At 38.2% G+C, this 18,618-nt stretch overlaps 1 protein-coding gene across 1 annotated transcript in view; it reads right to left on the bottom strand.

Annotated features, from left to right (window-relative positions):
* The window catches only part of slc4a10b (solute carrier family 4 member 10b), a 30,726-nt gene extending 14,698 nt beyond the window's left edge, over window positions 1-16,028 (bottom strand). Inside the window, exons 1-8 of the mRNA XM_030757637.1 lie at window positions 15,981-16,028; window positions 14,834-14,875; window positions 10,602-10,683; window positions 4,025-4,180; window positions 3,739-3,877; window positions 3,086-3,246; window positions 2,661-2,846; window positions 509-597 (exon numbers count right to left, since the gene is read on the bottom strand). Coding sequence (XP_030613497.1) covers window positions 509-597; window positions 2,661-2,846; window positions 3,086-3,246; window positions 3,739-3,877; window positions 4,025-4,180; window positions 10,602-10,683; window positions 14,834-14,875; window positions 15,981-16,028 — 903 coding nt within the window. The remainder of the gene's footprint in view (window positions 1-508; window positions 598-2,660; window positions 2,847-3,085; window positions 3,247-3,738; window positions 3,878-4,024; window positions 4,181-10,601; window positions 10,684-14,833; window positions 14,876-15,980) is intronic.
* Window positions 16,029-18,618: the final 2,590 nt, after the last annotated feature.

Genomic DNA, 18,618 nt, shown 5'->3' with positions numbered 1-18,618 from the left:
ACTGCAACATCAAGAAGAAAGAAGACGAGATGCTCGATAAATACGAAGGGCTCAGAGAGGAGCTGGAAAGGATGTGGAAGGTGAAGGTAACAGTGGTACCTGTGGTAACTTGGGGCAGTGACCCCCAGACTGGGAGAATGGCTCCAGCAGATTCCATCCGAGATCTCTGTCCAGAAGAGCGCAGTCCTGGGAACAGCTAAGATACTGCGCAGGACCCTCAAGCTCCCAGGCCTCTGGTAGAGGCCCCGAGCATCGAGGACAAAAGACCGACCAATGCATGTATTATATTATTTTATCTGTTGAATAGTGTACATATGGAAATCTATCATATTTCAGATGATTACCATTTTTTTCATGTAAGATTAATTTCCAGATCCCCTCATAATACAGTACAGGCAACAAGACAAAAGGTACAATGTTTTACACCAAATCTAGTCAAGTGTAGTTTTTTCTACTCTAGGTTTTTGCAACACACTATGACTGCAGCTGCACAAATTGTATACCATACCTTGCTGAAGTCCACAGAACTGTTCTCTCTACTGATGTCCACTTTGCCATCTTGAGCTGCTAAATGAGACTGGGAGGCAGTCATCTGACCTGAACAAGCCACACCAGATATCAGATCAACAAAAAATACTTTCCAACATAAACAATAATAATATAAATGAACAGGTACACCTTGCTAGTACGAGGTTGGCAACCGCTTTTTCCTTCAGAACTGCCTTAATTCTTTGTTACATAGAGTCAGCAGTTTCTGGAAACATCTTCAGAGATTTTGGTCCATATTCACATTATAGCATCACACAGTTACTACAGATTTGTTGGCTGCACATCCACATCCCAAAGGTACTGGATTGAGGTCTGGTGGCTCTGGAGACCATTTTAGTACAGTGAACTCATTGTCATGCTCAAGAAATGAGTTAGAGATGGTTTGAGCTTTGTCCACCAGGTGTGGTCATCAGCTGCTACAGCCCATCTGCTTCATGGGTTGACACTAGGTATGCAGATGGTCTTCTGCATACCTAGTGTTTATTTGACTTACTGTCACCTTCATATCAGCTCAAAGCAGCTTGAAGAGTACTGCCACTCACTGGATATTTTCTATTTTTCAGACCATTCTCTGTGAGCTACAGAGATGGTTATACAGGAAAATCCTAGCAGAACAGCAGTTTCTGAAATACTCAACCCAGCCTATCTGACACCAACAAATATGCCACATTCAAAATCACTTAAATAACCTTTTTCCCTATTCTGATGCCTCTTTTGAACATCAGCAGGTTGTCTTGATGCACTGAGTTGCTGCCCTGTAACTGGCTACATTAATAAGCAACTGAACAGATTATACCTAATGAAGTGGCCATGAATCCAGAAATAAATTTACAAAATTATGAAATATCTAATTAATTGACATTTTAATCTATAATGACAAAGGAATTATAAATGCATATAAACATTACTTATTCAATAAGTTGTTAAAAACTGCATCACTTCTGCATTTTTGGCCACAGCAGCTTTTTGTGACAGTGGAGAGAGACAGGAAATCAGGGAAAGACACACGGGCAAATTGGCGACGGGCCGGGATGCGACCCTCATTTAATGGACCCCACAACGCGGCATGTGTATGTGGTCGCCGGCTTCACCACTAAGCCACCCAGGCACCCCTTCTGTTTTATTGTTCACTTAGATATCAATTTATGAATTGCTTTGTAACTAGTTTCATGATGATTTGTAGTCACATGCATTCAGCAGCTGATCATTCACTAAAGGTGAATGAGGATGATCACACAGCAATGAGGGAGTACTGCTTTCTGGTGCAATTATTGATAAAAATTAATTTCAGCAGTGTTACTGTTTTTAAAAAAATCCAGACTTATCAATATGATAACTGCCAAGCTGCCTGACAGGTTTGGCCTAATTTCTGTATTCATTAAACAGCAGGTCAAAAATGATCACTAATTATAGCATCTAATATGCTCACAATGCATGATTGTTTATCTCAGCTTGTTGCTTAAAATTAAACAGCACCAAGAATATGAGAAAATCTTTTAACACACACTTTGGTGTTTTCTACAACTAATTTTGTTTTATGGAATTCTGGCAAACCTTATAAAATGCAGTTGGCAACGATATTGGAAAATAGAGCTTCCAGTTACTAAATTCAACCCAAAATTCAATCAACCAGTTTTTGCACCATGAAGGCCAGTAGCAACAGGACTATTTAACATTTTCTTTTAAATCTTTTTTTAACTTAACTGATTCTATCTTACAAAAATGATCTATTTTGAGTTGCCAGTCACAAGAGTTGCCAACATAAATCATGAGAAGCCTCTCAGCAATGTGTTTTTTGAGTAAAAGCTAGTGAAGGGGCAAGGGCATAGTGTATAAACCAGCACCTGTTCACTTGAGTGGGGCTGTGGCAGGTGGGTGGGCAGATTGTGGACAGAATGAGGAATGAGTAAAAGATGGAAATATGCACAAGTTAAGACCATATGTATTAAAGACACATACACATATTGCACATTCACAAATTATACACACTAGAACACTTCCAACAGTTGGTACATGGCAACATGTTGTGACCAGTTTAACCAAAGAGTGATTCTTTCTTTTTAGAATATAATTATATGGGAGGCAGACTCACAGCTCTCAGGTTTTCTCACCATTCTTATCCAGGTGAAGCTCCGATGTTTTTCGGCCGATGTCAGCAATGGAGCGCACAAGTGGCAGACGATTGGCCAGCTTCTTCTGGTTCTGGTGATGGTGCTGCTTCAGTAGTGTTTCACGCACTTTCTTTCTGAGCTCATCTCCCAGTGGTGAGTATAAGTCCTGGTGGTCTAAGACCATGTCTAAAATAGACAAATGCAAGCTGTTGCATTCAGGCTTCAGATTTAAATCATTTGCAAATGATTATTAAACTCATATTTATAAATTACAAATAGAATATTAAACAAGGTGCAAATAGTCACAGTGATTATACAACAAATAATAATAAAAGGCAAAAGTCTCCCTTAAAGATGAATTTCTTAAAAAAGAGGATTTAAGTCATCAAAAGGTGCAACTTAATGAGCCGCACTACAGCAGTTACCTGCAATCTCTTCGATGGTATTTGCCCTCATATCGAGCAGCACAGTGCTGTTGATAATGCAGCAGCGCAGCTCAAACAAGCTGTGAAGAGACAGCGTGGCTACGTAGGGCTTACTCCATCGTTCTCCTCCATCCTCAACATCCTCCTCAAACTTCAGCCACCTGCAACAAGAATTTGAGTTCCTGTCAGGAGAGGCCAAAAGACCACAAACTGGCAGGCCATCTGTTCTAGCTGCAGTAACAACACTTATTCATTCCAGGTCCCTCTCAGCTCACATATAAGCCATATAGCACTCTCAAAGTTTTTTTTTTTTTACTCTCCTTCTTTATTGCCTTTCTTCAGAGTATATCACTGTAAATAACATTTACCATGTGAACACAGAACTATTAGTTTTTGATAGATAAAGAAAAGGTCTACATCTTAACACCACCACATACATTACAGAAATAAAGGAACTGAAAATGTGCCAAAAATTACAACAGCAAATTGTGATTACTTCATTTAATGGAAATAAAAACACCAGGAACGTAGCCGCATCTCTTATCAGTGTAAGTGGGATCGTAGGCATGACTGGCCCACTCAATCAGCGCTTTCAGTGAGAGCCTTGTAGATCATGCGTCCATGCTATGTAATGTCATGAAAGTTGACAGTACCTGGCACTTTCCCTCCAATCTGAATCCTCTCCTTCCTTCACACAGATCTCATCCATCTCCGTGAAGAGGTCATGAGGAATGTGCTCTTCATCTTCATCCTCTGTCCCCAGCAAGAACTGCACTCTCTGGGAAGGTGTATCTAGGAAAGCAGTGAATTCAAAAGACTGGTATAAACTGAAATTGGTTGTACCAAATATCTTAGGGTTGTTAAAAAGTAATGATCAAAAGCATGAATTGTTTTATTTCAGTGCTTCACAACATGCAAGTCATTGTCTGTGGCCAGTACCATAAACTGGAGACTCTCTACCCTCCACCAAGGTGTGGGTTCGTTCCTTGCTTCTCCTCCTGCTGTATTTGTTTCCATGGTGGCGGTGTTTGCGATGGCTGCGGTGTCTGGTACTGCCCAAAGGGACATGTACCCCAATGTAGAGAGTCCTGTGCCCTGTGGACAAACATGACTGAAGACAATCAAATACACTGTGCCTAATTGTTTGTGTGCGTGCCTGCGTGCGTGCGTGCCTGCGTGCATCAGATAATATGTAATCATATCATTTCTATTGCTGCCACACCACACTGAGCACTAGGGTATCACCAAAAGGAAACCTCCAGGCCTGAAAAATGAAGCGTCAAAAAGGCCAAAGGCCACCTGAGGCTCTTTGACAGCATTAAAAAACATGTTTACAGTCTGGTACAAAAAAACAGTTTTGGTTTGTAGTTTCCCCTCTTTGAAACACCTGTATGGTGGGTTTGACACCCACCATACAGGTGATTCAAGGTGTCTTGGCAGGCATGTCTGTCTGGTACTCACCTCTGCAAATCAGTTCCTAAAATAGATGTTGCCAACATGTTTGTGGTGTTGGTGCCTTTTAATGGAATCATGAGACAATATAATAGATTGTTGTATGACTGTATGCGCTTCAGTTCTGATGAGTGAAATTTTAGCATTTTATTGTTCCTTTATTTACACTAATTAGCAGATATCTGTATCTGTGCAGTGTGCCCATACATTTCATGGATCCAGCTGGCTTGCCAAGCTTTAGCTAACTTTGAGGTAAACATGGCAGCAGCCAAAATCCTGCATTAATGCATCAAAATGTGGAGTCAAGAAACCAATAGGTGATGTCACAGGGGCTACATCCATCTTTAATGTACAGTCTATGATTTTCACTGGTTGAGGCTGTACCCTTAAAAATATCCTATATTCCTAAAATAATTTCATTAGCACTATAAAAAATGCTGAAGGGGTTTCTTATACCTCTTATAGATCTTCGGTGATGCCAATGCTTGCACTGGTACCAAGCCAGTTCTCCAATGGTGCTTTTAAGAATCAGCCCACATTTCAACATAGCCATACTTAAGGTAATTTCTATGACAAAATAATTATGTCAGACAAAATCTGTGGGATGCATCTGCCAGCTATTTGTACTTTTTGTATTTATTTATTTTTTTTGTGGTAGTGCCTTCTATAGCTACTAATGCCAGTAGTTTTTTATTTTAATTTCATGGCGCTATGCCGGTACCACTTTGCTTTGCCACAGCAGAAGCCTACCAGCCGTAATTTCATGCACGGTATCAATTATATATATATGGCAACAGAGTGAGCAGAAAAAAACATGCAGTATTTTGTTTCAGTGCATAATACTTTTGGCTAACAGGAGTACCATAGAGTGAATTGGGACAAGCCCTGTAATAACTGCCCACTTGTCCTGATTAATGTTTGAATTGTAGGGGGAAAAAAGTGCTTGAAAATAATGTAAGGCAATAATAATCCACAATTATCTTCAGGAGCCCAGGGATGTAATCAAAAGAGGAGCTGTGTCTGCTGTTGTGCTTCTGTGTTGGACTTTCACTGCAGGTGGGGCTCAGGCAGCTTCTCTGCATACAGACAGGCAAAGATACCATGCTTCTCATTGCTAATAGGCTAATAGCAGAGTTTGAAAGAAGTCACAGTGAAGTTTGTTTCAAGGCTGCAATTTGCAATTGTAGTCTGGAAACCAACAAGCCACATGTTGACTTTTAAGGTTTAAGGTAGATTATCTATTATTTTTATTTATTTATTTATTTTTTATGATGAAAAGTGGTTTTAAATACTATATTCTCCAGACATATTAATAAGTTATTGATAACCTATGCTACTATTTTTAACCTATATAGGTCCACTTGTGCAGAAATAATATTATTAATAATGATATACCTTGAAACCACCACAATATTAAAAAATAAAAGGTTTGATTATACTTCCCAGCACCACCAGAACACATACACTACATTGGAGGAAAAGTGGTATTAGTGATGTTTGTGTTTAAGAATTAAACACAGATGACAGATGCAGATGATTTTGTTGGGGGAAAAAGTGTTTTGGTCATCAGATAGTAGATAGTTTTTTTTTTTTCCATCCACAGCGAGCAGAAAAAGCCATGATAATCCAGTGACACTTTGATGGAAAAGCCTTCTTTATATGCTGTATTATGAATCATCGTTTCAGCCCAGTTCATCATGATCTCTTCAGGCGCCTGCAAATTTCTGTGTAACTATTATGTAATGTGCTAATGTCATACTTGGTACATAAAAACATTACCTAACCCACCAAGCAGTTAAGTCATGAATGATACATGAACCAGAATGTACCTGTGCTTAAATTTGTTTAAAAATAGTTAAATATTGAATATATTTTTTTATTATATCTCATAAGTGGTATTTTATCGTTCTAATTTTTTTCAGTTAGTTTTGTCCATAACATCAATGTAACATCATTGCTGTCTATTCTGCTGGACCTGGATTTGTGGTCACCGATTCTGTTCACAATATTTATGAACCAAAGTTCCAGGCAAAGCCAAGGTATGGAGGATGGAGGGATCAGTAGTTTCATAATCTCAGCTCTGCTTTTTGCAGAGGATGTGGTTCTGTTGGCTTCATCTAGAGATGATCTCCAGTTTGCAGCTCAGAGTGAAGCAGATGGGATGAGAATTAGCGCCTTCAAGTCTAAGGCCATGGTTCTCAGCTGGAAAAGGGTGGAGTGCCAACTCCAGGTGACGGACAGGTTGCTGCCCCATGTGGAGGATTCTAAGTATCTCAGGGGTCTTGTTCATGAGTAAGGAGAGAGTGGAGTGGGAGATTGACAGACAGATTGGTCCAGCATCTGCAGAAATGTAGACACTGCACCAGTCTGCTGTAATAAAGGGACAGTTGAACCTAAAGCTGTCAATTTATAGATTGATCTACATTCCAACCCTCACCTGTAATCATAGCCTCTGGATAGTGACTGAAAAAATTTGACTGTGGACACGAGCAGAACATACTTCCTCTGAAGTATGTTTGAGTTCAATCATTTGGAAGGGTCCAGCTGCTGTGCATCCACATCCAAAGGAGCCAGTTGAGGTGGTTTGGGCATCTGACCAGAATGCCTCCTGGGCACCTCCTAGGTGCGATGCTTTGGGCAGGCCCTAGAAGGAGGAGGAAGCGAGGAGGCCCCGGGGAAGACCCAGGAATGCTAGAGAGATTAGATTTCTGGGCTGTGGCTGGTTTTGTGTTTATTTCAGTTATTTTACATTGGGATCAAAATGACCCCGACTGGTTTCATCATATAAATAGAACACAAATAATTTACTCGTGTTTACTAAAAACTGAGTGATAAATAAGCTTTTAAGCAATAATGTGGCTTATACTTTGGAAAAGCTACAAGTTTTATTAAATAAAGGTGTACATTTTAATTTTATAAAATATGAAAATCAATTGTAAATTTGAAAAAAAAAATGATAATAAAAATCTATTTTTCTCTTTTAATAACAGAAGACTACATTGTCGCTATCCACACATTCAGTTTCATACTGATGATTCTTCACTTGCACTGCAAAAAAGACTTGCAATATGTAAATAGGCTTTTGATAAATTAATTTATATATCACATTTTTTATACACCATATATTTGTATGTACCAATAATTGTATATAGGCTTTAATATATCTTGTATTCGTATCCATAGTGTTGCGTAATATTTATTTTGAAAAATGTATCTCATGTTCTTCTTCTTCTTCTCTCTCTTTTATTTTACTTTATTTATTATATTTATTTTAGTTGCACACCTTGGGTCAGTGGGAAAACATTTCGGTTGATTTTGACTTTGACATGACATAACTAATAATGCTTTAAGAAGAAATACATTTTGCTCTTATTATTCTTTTGCTATAATATATGCTTCTCAGAGGAAATTATTCTTGGGATCCCCAGAGAGCCACGTCGTAGTCCATGTAAAACATGTCTAAATCAGATCATTTCATTTTTGTTTTTGTTTTTTTTGCATCATAACTTTCAGTCTGACTTTGTGTTGTATATATTGTTGTAATTATCTAACAATGAAACATTTGACTTCACTTATACCCGAGCCATGGTGAAATTGTGATGCCTCGCTGCTGATTCATGTCTGCTTTCTTTTTATCTTTTAAATGCAAAATGCCAACCAAGGTTGGGTAGTAGCAGATTATATAATCAGATTTCAAATGTAGACAGGATTATATAATCAGCATTTTTAAAGTAATAATAAGCCCTTCTTAGATTAAAAAAAAATGTACAACTTATAGTTACACTGTTAAGGATTATACAGTCACATGTTTGTGATAATCATTGAAATGCATATCAAAGTAGATTAATTTGCCAGGTTGCCGATTTTCTTATCAGTGACTAACTTATAATGGTTAGAAACTCTAATAGAGTTTTTATTCCTTTTCCTATTCTAGACAGTGAGAATCTCAATTTTTTTTTAATTTGGCAGAAAAAAAAAAATTCTGAATTTCCTGGCAATTATTTCATGGTTCAGGTTTTACAACAACATTTCAAAGTAATCCATCGACTGTACTGTACATGTACAGTGCAATACAAAATAATTGGCCCATTCCTTATTTCTTTATATTTTGCCTGGAAAATAGGAAATAGGTGCAGTGATTTATTGAAACATCTGCAAATATAAATAGAATTACAGTATATAAAGCAAAAACAGAATTGGACAATTCTAATGACCTTGAAAATCAATATTTGGTGTGACCACCTTTATTATTCAGCACAGCCTGAACTCTCTTCAGCAGCTTTCTTATAATTTCTTTAAGCAGTCTTCAGGGATAATTCTCCAGGCTTCTTGAAGGACATTCAAGGCTCTTCTTTGGATGTTGGCTGCCTTTTGTTCTATTGTCTGCCAATCAGATGTTTTTGCATGGTGGAGAAAAATCTGATGGTACTTTTCTGCATTCAAAGTTGGGGATCTTGTTAATGTTTTAAAAAGCTCCCCAACACCACTGGCTGAAACGCAGCCCCAAACCATGACAGATGTACCATTTTTTTGTGACCTCCATACATACTGATGATTTGAAGCAAAACTTTCAAATTTGGATTCATCACTTTATCAGACCCATTGCCACTGATTTTGGCATACTTCAGCCTGTTTCCCTTCCTTACAAATGGCTTCTTAACAGCCACCCTGCCACTGAGACCATTTCTGATGAGACGTCAACAAACAGTTGATGGATCAACTGAAGGGTCAGATGGATCTCTTGGGTCTTGTGTCAGGGCTTTGCTGGTTTTTTTTGGTTTTTTTAACCTATTCTTTAAGGTAATGACTTTCAAATTCTTTCCATCTGCTGTAGATAGAATTTAAGACCAGCCACTTTTGTCCTTCATTTGTCCAGTTTCCTCAATTTTTTAAGAACACACTGCACACCATGCCTAGATAAGCCAAGTTTTCAGGTAATAGCTCTTTGGGAACACTGAACACTGGTTTATCCCTTGCGTTAGGTGCCTTTTTTATGTTCGAATGACTCATAGGTCAGTGTTCCTCTAAAAATGTTCAGGTACAAGGAGCAGACTGAAAATTAGTGAAAAAGCAGCCAGTGTCCAAAGAAAAACGTTGAATGATCTTCATAAAGCCTGGAAACTATTGCTCAAGACCACTTTTAAAAATTACAAGAACGTCTGGATCCTTGGAAGCAAAATATAAAGACACAGGAGGTCACTCAAGACATTGCACAGTATTGTATGAGTTTGTATAAGACAGCAATCATGGAAAGGGAGAGAGATACTGAGTCTGTGTTTGTACTCATAAGTCAGCCCACTCAGTTCACTGCAGAACAACAGAAGGTTTCATACACAGTGCTATTCCAAGATGCTTTATATATATGAAAAACACGAGTAATTAATTACGTTATTCTATTGTTATGAGCATTGTTATTTTCAACTACTCTACAGTATTAATTAGGGACATACTCTACTGGTTTTCAGATTAGATTGCTTTCATATTCCACTTTGGTTTCATAGAACTGTATCTTTGAGGAAATAGTATCATCTTTTTTTATATTTTATATTAATTATTTACCGGCCGTTTTAAGATAAAATACACATGTCATGTCATGTCATGTCATGTCATACATCATCTGCAGATAATATGACCATAATTTCTAATCTAAATACACTGGAATAGTGTATAAAACAAAAGTTCCGTTTTTAAGCTCCAGTCTACTACTTGAAATTCATTTTCACACAGAAGTTGAAACTGCAGCATTTTGTTCACCTGCTCCTGCAGATGCCGGATGGGGCTTGCTCCTGGCCTTTAAATACCCAGAGATCCCACATTTATTTTTTTGTCTTTGTTTTGACTGTCGGTGTTTTTGGGCGATTATGAAATTTCTGATGCAAACTCAGCTCACCCACAGTTTCTGCCTCCCACTCTGCTCTTATCTTTTAACTGTATAAAAAAAAAAAAAAAAGCTGTCAAGAGGAAAGCAGCAGTTGGGAGGACAGAGTAGGCGGCCTCAGCTGCAGCAGCCTTTTCGCTCTTTGACACTTTTAGTATTCCCAGCACATTGTGTCCGTCCACGTACCTTCAAGATCTTCTTGCTCAAAGTTGGTTCTCTGCTGGGACCGCGTTCCTTCTCTGTCCACCACTGCTTCATCATCATTTCTCTGTGAGACACACAAATACACGCACAAATACACAAACATTATAAACACCATTCTAAAGCACACTCACACAGCATTACACCAGCAACACAGCTGGAGCAACATCCTGCAGCATACACCATGACTCACCGCAGCATGGAGCAAAATGTTTGTTGACTTGGTGCTCACTTGTAGAGCATTACGAACAAACACATTGTCCGACTGAATTGTGCAGTTGCCATGGAAACTAACTGCACTTTTTATCTTTGAAATGAAAGAGAATGATCAACAGAGGGCTTTTCATAATGCAAACAATAATTTACCCACCCAGAATTCAAGTTTTACTTCTGTTCAAGGTGCCTCCTTTACAGTGACTTGTTCTGCTTTGGGAATTGAGCTAAAAGGCAGAATTACTGCTTGATTTAATTTGATCAAGTAAGTATTCTTCTTAACTGGCTGTTTATGTAAACTAAACACATTGCAGTTCATAGTTTATCCATTGCTTGGTGTCTTTTAACAATACTTCACACCTTCCAAATGAATTACACTTTTTTATTTCATATACCTTTTTCATTGCAGCAAGGTTAGTTTTTTGACTAAATACACACTGAGTACTTCAATAACATACTCCAAATAAAGAAGTTACACACAGAATACTGGAGGACTGCTCAAAAACGAAATTATGCCAATTTCCAACTTTTATTCTTATACAGTACTAGAGTAGCGTTGCATAACTCAGTGTTGACCCTCAGTTCATCCTCTGCCTGAAACAAGCCCCGCCAGCCCCTTCCTTTCCCTTTAATCCAGCTTTCTTATAATTGGCTGCCACTTGCAAACTAAAGGTTTGAACAGCAGGTGGGTGGGGATTTTTCAGTCACAGCTGTGTCCCTCAGATGACCGTATTAGTAATATCTCTTACTGACATCATACAGAGTCGAGAGTGGACAAAAACTGTCTGAAGCCTAAGATTTTGGCTCACATGAAATTATTTGCACATGCATTGGTATTTCAAATGTTTTAATGTGAGTGTAAACCATAGTAACAGTATATATATATGAAAGAAAACAGGAAAAGCATAATAAGTTCCCTTTACAACTGAGCATTTCCTATATCCTCCTGTCCTATAACACTGCAGGTTTATAATCATTTATAAGTACTGGACATCTAGTTGATTAGATTTGGATCTCAGAGAAAACCAGCAGTCTGTGGTGTGAAAGCTTATGTAATACTTGTGAAAGATAATGGAAGTGAGGAGGTGGTGAAAGGGACTCGGAAAAACCTTCAGAAATTATTATTTGTCATTTGATGACAGACAAAAATACAGGGTTTTATCTCTTGTATAAAAAAGATTCTATGAATTTGTATTTGTAAAACGATTCAAAGCTCTGAAAGAGTACACAGATGAATTCTGACTAAGAACACCAACACACTGTCACTGTGTGAATACAGCTAAAGTATGCGTGCTCATCTGATGAATGCAGTACAACAGCACAATGTACACAACCAGTGTGGACAAGCTATAGAAAGGAAGAGTTTGCTGTAGGCCCCGACAAAGCACAAAGTCCTCTCACTCCAGCTTCATGGTGGGTGGGGAGGTAAAAAAAAAACAATATTTTATTTATTTTAGTGTTTTATGCAGATTTGTTGCATGCATGCAAAAATATGTGCATGAATCTGTAAAGTATTGTAAAGAATCTGGGGGAGGGGGGGGCAATTAGTTTTTTTTTTCAGCATGAGTAAACATTTGCTACATTTGTCATACTCATTCATTTCAAAAACTGCAACCAGAACAGGTAACGTAACATAAATACCAGAACCAACGTGCAGTTTTAAAGACGGTTATTTGCAGGCTATTCATTCACTGGACCTGGACATATAAATCTGCATTTAAAATAGACGGAGTCCCTTAAGTAAATTTTATGATTAAACCCCCAGCAAAAATATAAATGCATACATAAAATAATGAGGGATACTACAATTTCACAGCGATTCATCAATATGAGCAATCTGTGATTTTGAATAAATACAGCTGATATTTAAATATGTTGACTTATCAGAGCTGGGCACTGTGCTGTGTTGGTGTGTTTCTCAGTCCTGTCACTGGGAATGACCACACGATTCAAACCACTTTACATGCTTTGAATCTCCTATATATATGTGTGTATATATATATATATATATATATATATATATATATATATATATATATATATATATATATATATATATATATATATATATATATATATATATATCAAAACACCGTTGATATTTTTGTCTTGAAAGCTTGCTTAATACCAGCTTTTCCCATGAGCCGTCTTGACCACCAGTAGACTGTCAAAGCATTACGATAATGAAGGGCACTGCTGTTCACAGCTGCAGTGCCACATGGGTTGGCCGAGCCACAAGGCTGATGCTGTTAATCTGTCTACAAATGCACAGCTCAACATCCGGCTCAGATTAAACTGCCAGCCACATTAGCCCATAAAACACTACTAATGTGCATCACATTAACAATAAATGGCAATATATGTTTTTCGTCCCAAGAAATTTATGTGTGAAGAAGAGCTTAAATAGTTTACACTGAAGCAGCTACTGCGATAAACCTATAAACTTTTTTTTTTCTATAAACTGTAAACTATAAATATAAATACCATGAAAGACTGATATATCCTTTAAGGAAGCTGAGCTCAGAGGAGAAAAAGATCAAATCAGTAAACAAAGCTCAAGTGTCAATGCAGCAATCTGCAGTTTTAAAAGGTGGCTAATTGAGCTTCGCCTGTTTTTTGTGTGAAACACCTTGCAAACCAAGTTTTAAAAAGTGCTATATAAATAAAGATTATTACTGTTATTAATAATGTTGTATCACTTCAACTGCAGTTGTAAACAGACTGGTTCCTATAACTACATTTTACACCTGAAGCACTTACTGTAGCTGATAAGAACAGAGGTGGCTATAAAATAATGAAGAAAGCAAAGCAGGATCTGAATAAGAACCAAAAGCTAGAGAAAGTACAGCAGTCAGATTACTTCTCAGTATCCCAGCTCATCACACACACATATATGCATAGACAAAGACAGTTACTTTTAAGACTAATGATCAGCTTCTACCCAATAAAATCATGTTAAAGGCTGCTGGCACACCACACAGCTGAAGTGATATCACAGGATGTGGCACATACTTGGATGTGATCCCTACAGATGGCTGTGGCAATCTTGAATCCATCAGTGGCAGCGATATGATTAACCACACAAGCTTTCATGTGGCACAAAATGTACTGTAATCCTTAAATGTTTCTGCCTCAAACTTCAACATCCTGTGAGCGGACACATTAGCGCCAAATGACTTTTTAACCAGATCTGCTACGTGAGGTGTTTTACAGCTCTGAACCCTCATTTTGGCAGACTATGTCTGTGTCCATCTCCCAGCTGCAAAAAAGAAAAAAATGTTACACTCGTCGGTTTTTAATCAGGCTTTGCACTGATTCTGGCCACACTGAAAAAAACTCTGCATTAACCAAACACTTTTTTATATCTGTTGAACAAACAGTAACTCGAGTATGTCTTTCACCAGAAAGAAACTTCCCATCAATGAAACAGTTCACATCATAAACATACATTCCCAACATCGTGACCTGCATCCTACCTGATTGTTGAAAAACCAAGGTGCCTGTACAGTTTCAGACTGCATGAGCTCTCCCTTTGTGTTCTCTGCTGTATAATCAGTTGAGGCTGAATGAAAGGCAGTCTAGAGGCTGAGCTCCTGCTGCCCAGCTTCACACCATGCCTGATAAATGCCGATGCCCTTCTGCTGTGTCAAACAACTGTAATTTGTGATCGAGCATCTATCGACAGTGCCACCACTCTGTCATCATGAGAATATAATTGTGACATCATCGCTGCTGCACAGCAGGTAAAGCTTGGTTTCTGTAGTGTCTCCTCTCACTCGTGTAAATTTATATAAAGTAAAACCACGAGGTCATTGTGTTGCATCAGACCTACTTGGAGTATTCTGCTGATCCACCAGTGAACCTGCTGTCTTCCGTTATTTGCAACCTTTACAAATTGATCGAAGCGTAATCAAATACTTCATTACAAATTTTATTTTCAAAGTTCACCCTAACAGATTCCACATTAACTAATGTAAACAGTAAAAATCCAGGGAACAACTCACCAAACTTCTCCGCCCAGCCGAGGACCCAAAGGGAGAACTGACCTGAGAAGACACAAAGTTGCAAATAACGTTCAGCTGGGGAGTTTCGTGGTAATACGCCACCAAATCCACTTTCACCTTTGAACGTTTATGAAAGCTCAGCTCACGTCTTAAATTCTTAAAAGTCGCTGAGCAATTAAGAATTGACCTGAACGCTCAGTTCAATTCTTAACTGCTCAGTGACTTTTAAGGTCAGATTACAACATTATGTTTCAAAGCCAAATATGTATTTGGCTCTAACAGTTGTATTAGAGGAAAGCAACTCTCAGCATTCAGCTAAATGGAAAAATCTGTTTTCATAATAACAGCCAGCAGCTAATGACAGTAAATCTCCTCTAAAACGATCAAAAGTGACCAATGAGCACAGGTCCTCCTCCCTCTGTAAACATCCTCTATGAGGATAACTTCTCCAAATGACCATGCTGAGGCAGAATTTGAATGTTTGAGGCTGTGTGTGTGTGTGGGCTGGCTGCTTTTGTACACATTAGTGCAGCCTGTAGGTGTGCTGAGTTTTACATAAACACAATGAAAGTTGCAATATATTTACATTATATGACGATAAAAGGTCTCTTCTGTCAGAATTCTGATGCATTAATAGCAGCACATCTGTCACAACAGTGATTTGCCATTTGCAAAATGTTATAGCATGTTACAGCATCACTAAATCGCTCCACACACAGTAAAACAGCATCATACTGAAATATAGAGAAGCAGCAGCGAAAGTCTCCCGATGTCTGTTTCAATTCAGAAGTTTTAACATCATGCCTCTGAAGATAAAGTCACATTTAGGCTCACTAAAAGGATGGATTAAATAAAATATTACAAGCTGACATACTGCCATTCCTCTAGATCAGAGTGGCAGCTTTTCTGTAGTAGAGCCCTGCAGGTGAACTACAGCTGCTCAAAACTCCACAGTTAACTTAATTATTTAATCACCTGAGACCCAAACGTTTTGAATCTGCTTCCCAGATACATTTTTTGCCTCTTTTAGTAGCATCTTTTACATTTTAGCAGTACTCTATGCAGTACACCCATTAGGCTTGACACTAGTCCTTAAATATTAATATACATTAGTAAATATTTGTCCCAAGGCGTCAGTGCTGTTTACCGATGGCAGCAGCGGCTCTATCTGAGCACCCTGATCCGCGGTATCCATGTTCTTCTCTTGGCAGTGCACCGTATCAGAGAGACGGAGCAGAGACCTCCGGTGTATATAATCCCGTCAGGTGTAGCAGTAACTGAGCTACCATCACATGTTTATGTGGTCGTCGCTCTGCAGATCGCTGATGATTAGCGCTTCTCTGATATGCTGCGTGTTCACAAAAACCGTGCGCGGCTCTGCCAGCTGACGCGGACGCGTCACTCTTGATATGTTTTGTCTTTTTGAAAAAAAAAAAAAAAGATTCAGGCATAGAGGAAAAACACCAATTATCAGGAATTATAACACTCTTTCTCTCAAGTTTTGTGTGATGGGGATCTGCGCCGAACTATTAGGCTACATATCCCTATTTCAGTGTGGTTTCCTTTAGCTATGGATAAATACGCATAGTTTTATTTATAGGCGACAGCACAACTATATGGTCTGTTTTCCCCACATGCTTCACAGAATACCTTAAGTCCAAAAAAAAAATGGTATGAAACTGATTCACAAATTTTAACTAACTGCAAAATAATTTAAATAGATAAAATAATCTTAATAATAATGCAAATTCCGCATTTTTTCAAATTATTCGGTCTTATCTCTGGAGAGAACTTTGCGTGAGCAGATGTGTCCTCTGGGGCATCCTGGAATAAGTTTGAAAAGCGGAAAAGCGGCAGGTCTATTTAGCTCTGTTGCAGATGCATTGCAGTACGTGTACAGCACGAAACTCAAGACCTACCTAAAAAATTCTAAGATGTTAAGTTGTTTTGTGATTTGGAATGCTTATTAATATGCTGCTATGGTACGTGGTGGAAGAACAAAAACATGCATGATGTGGGTCATCTCAGTTACAAAATACACAGTCACTGCCTTCAAGGGTGCTGATCAACTGCTACTGCTGTTTTGTATTAAAGTCACTACATTTGAAGATGAACAGGCCTTCACAGGGAGCGCCAACAGATACAGTTTGCATGTGATTTTTGTTGTACTCTCTTCAGCTTGTGTTCGGGGGCAGTGTTTACAAGACTGTTTGTCAAGTTTATCAGAGCTTGCAGAAAACATTTGAGTCTTTTGAACAGCATGGGTCCCTTTAACTGATACAAAAAATAGTAAAGCACCACCATCTGGTGTAGATCACCATCCACGCGCATCTGAATCCAGAGGAAACTCCCAGAATGCCCTTACTTAACTCACAAATGTGAATAAATCAGACTTTAAAAAAGAGGAAAAACGAGGGGGGAGAAAGATTTTTTTTTTTTTTTTTTTTTTTTTACAGGTTCTGTTGCCTCAGGGATGACCCGAGAGCTCGGGACCACATTTTGGAAGAGTTGTTTGATTACAAAACCTGTATTCAGTTATCGCCATCTGCTGTTTATCCCGGGGAAGGCCTATAGCTGACAGTATGACGAGCTAAATGCCACATCTCATATTGACAGCTGTGAGCGTCTCCTTCACACGACAAATTCCAAATCAAGTGCACACTGAGTTTGTTATGCATCCGTTTTAATTAGTACTGTATATGTGCTTAACGACATAAATTGGATATCAGTGTTCAATAATTACAAAATTAAAATTTAAAAAAAATCCTATGATTAAGCAGAGCAAGAATAGAGGTTGGGTCATTTAGTCGGGAATTAACCAATCGATCTGCAGTTACAGTAAAATAAATAAATAAATAAAGATACATCTTACCTCATATTTGTCTCTTTTCCCTTGTCTTCTGCTTCGTCTTGGTCTCGTCTGTTCCTCCGCACATTTTCACATACAGTCAAGACTCTTTTAACGAGTCATTTCCTTTGGCTGCCAAACAGAAAATTTGTCAACCTCAAAGTTTTTCAGTGTTTGAAACTATGACAAAAAAAAAAAAAAAAAAAAAAAAAAAAAGTTTTCACTTTACAATCTCTGGCAAACCAAATGGCAAAATTAGTCCAACCAAATGTTGTAGAAACAACTCTTATTGTTGAGTCACTGAAATGAATAGGCCTGGGTAAAAAATAAAAACCGCAGAAGTCTAGCGCCAATAACAGACTCACATTTTGTTCCTTTTGATTGAATTTTCATTTTAATTTATTGTTCCCTTATTATTACTTGGCTGTAAGTTTGTGCCGTCAAAGTCTCATTACATTCCGGACCAATCAGTGGACGCAGAAGAGGGCAAGGTGTCCAATTGAAAATAAATCTAAAGAAGCTTCCAGTGACTTCCAGCGTAGGGAGGGAGCAGCGATGAGGTAGGGGACTGCCTATCTAAAGCCTGATGTAATTTGTAAGTGCTCTAGCTGATCACAGATTTAAATATTGGAGAATTGCGTTGACTGTTGTCTGTTGCCCTGTCATCGACGTGCGCTGATGCTCCCGCTTTGAAATTCTGTAAAGATGAACCACGTGATGCGTTTGCGTAAAATACTTCGTTATAATAATTCCATCAGTGCACCCGTTGCAATATATTTCAAACGCATGCTATATGAACTGGATTTGATTAAATAAAACATGCCCTGATGATATCATCATTTATTATGTTTCAGTCACATTACAGCAGATACGAAGAGTTTCACAACAGCATAGCATAAAGGCTATGAAAAAAATGACCGACTAAAATGAATACAAA

The sequence above is a fragment of the Archocentrus centrarchus genome, chromosome 21 (assembly GCF_007364275.1).
Source record: "Archocentrus centrarchus isolate MPI-CPG fArcCen1 chromosome 21, fArcCen1, whole genome shotgun sequence".
NCBI classification, from domain to species: Eukaryota; Metazoa; Chordata; class Actinopteri; order Cichliformes; family Cichlidae; genus Archocentrus; species Archocentrus centrarchus.
This window is presented reverse-complemented; position numbering and strand designations above follow the sequence as displayed.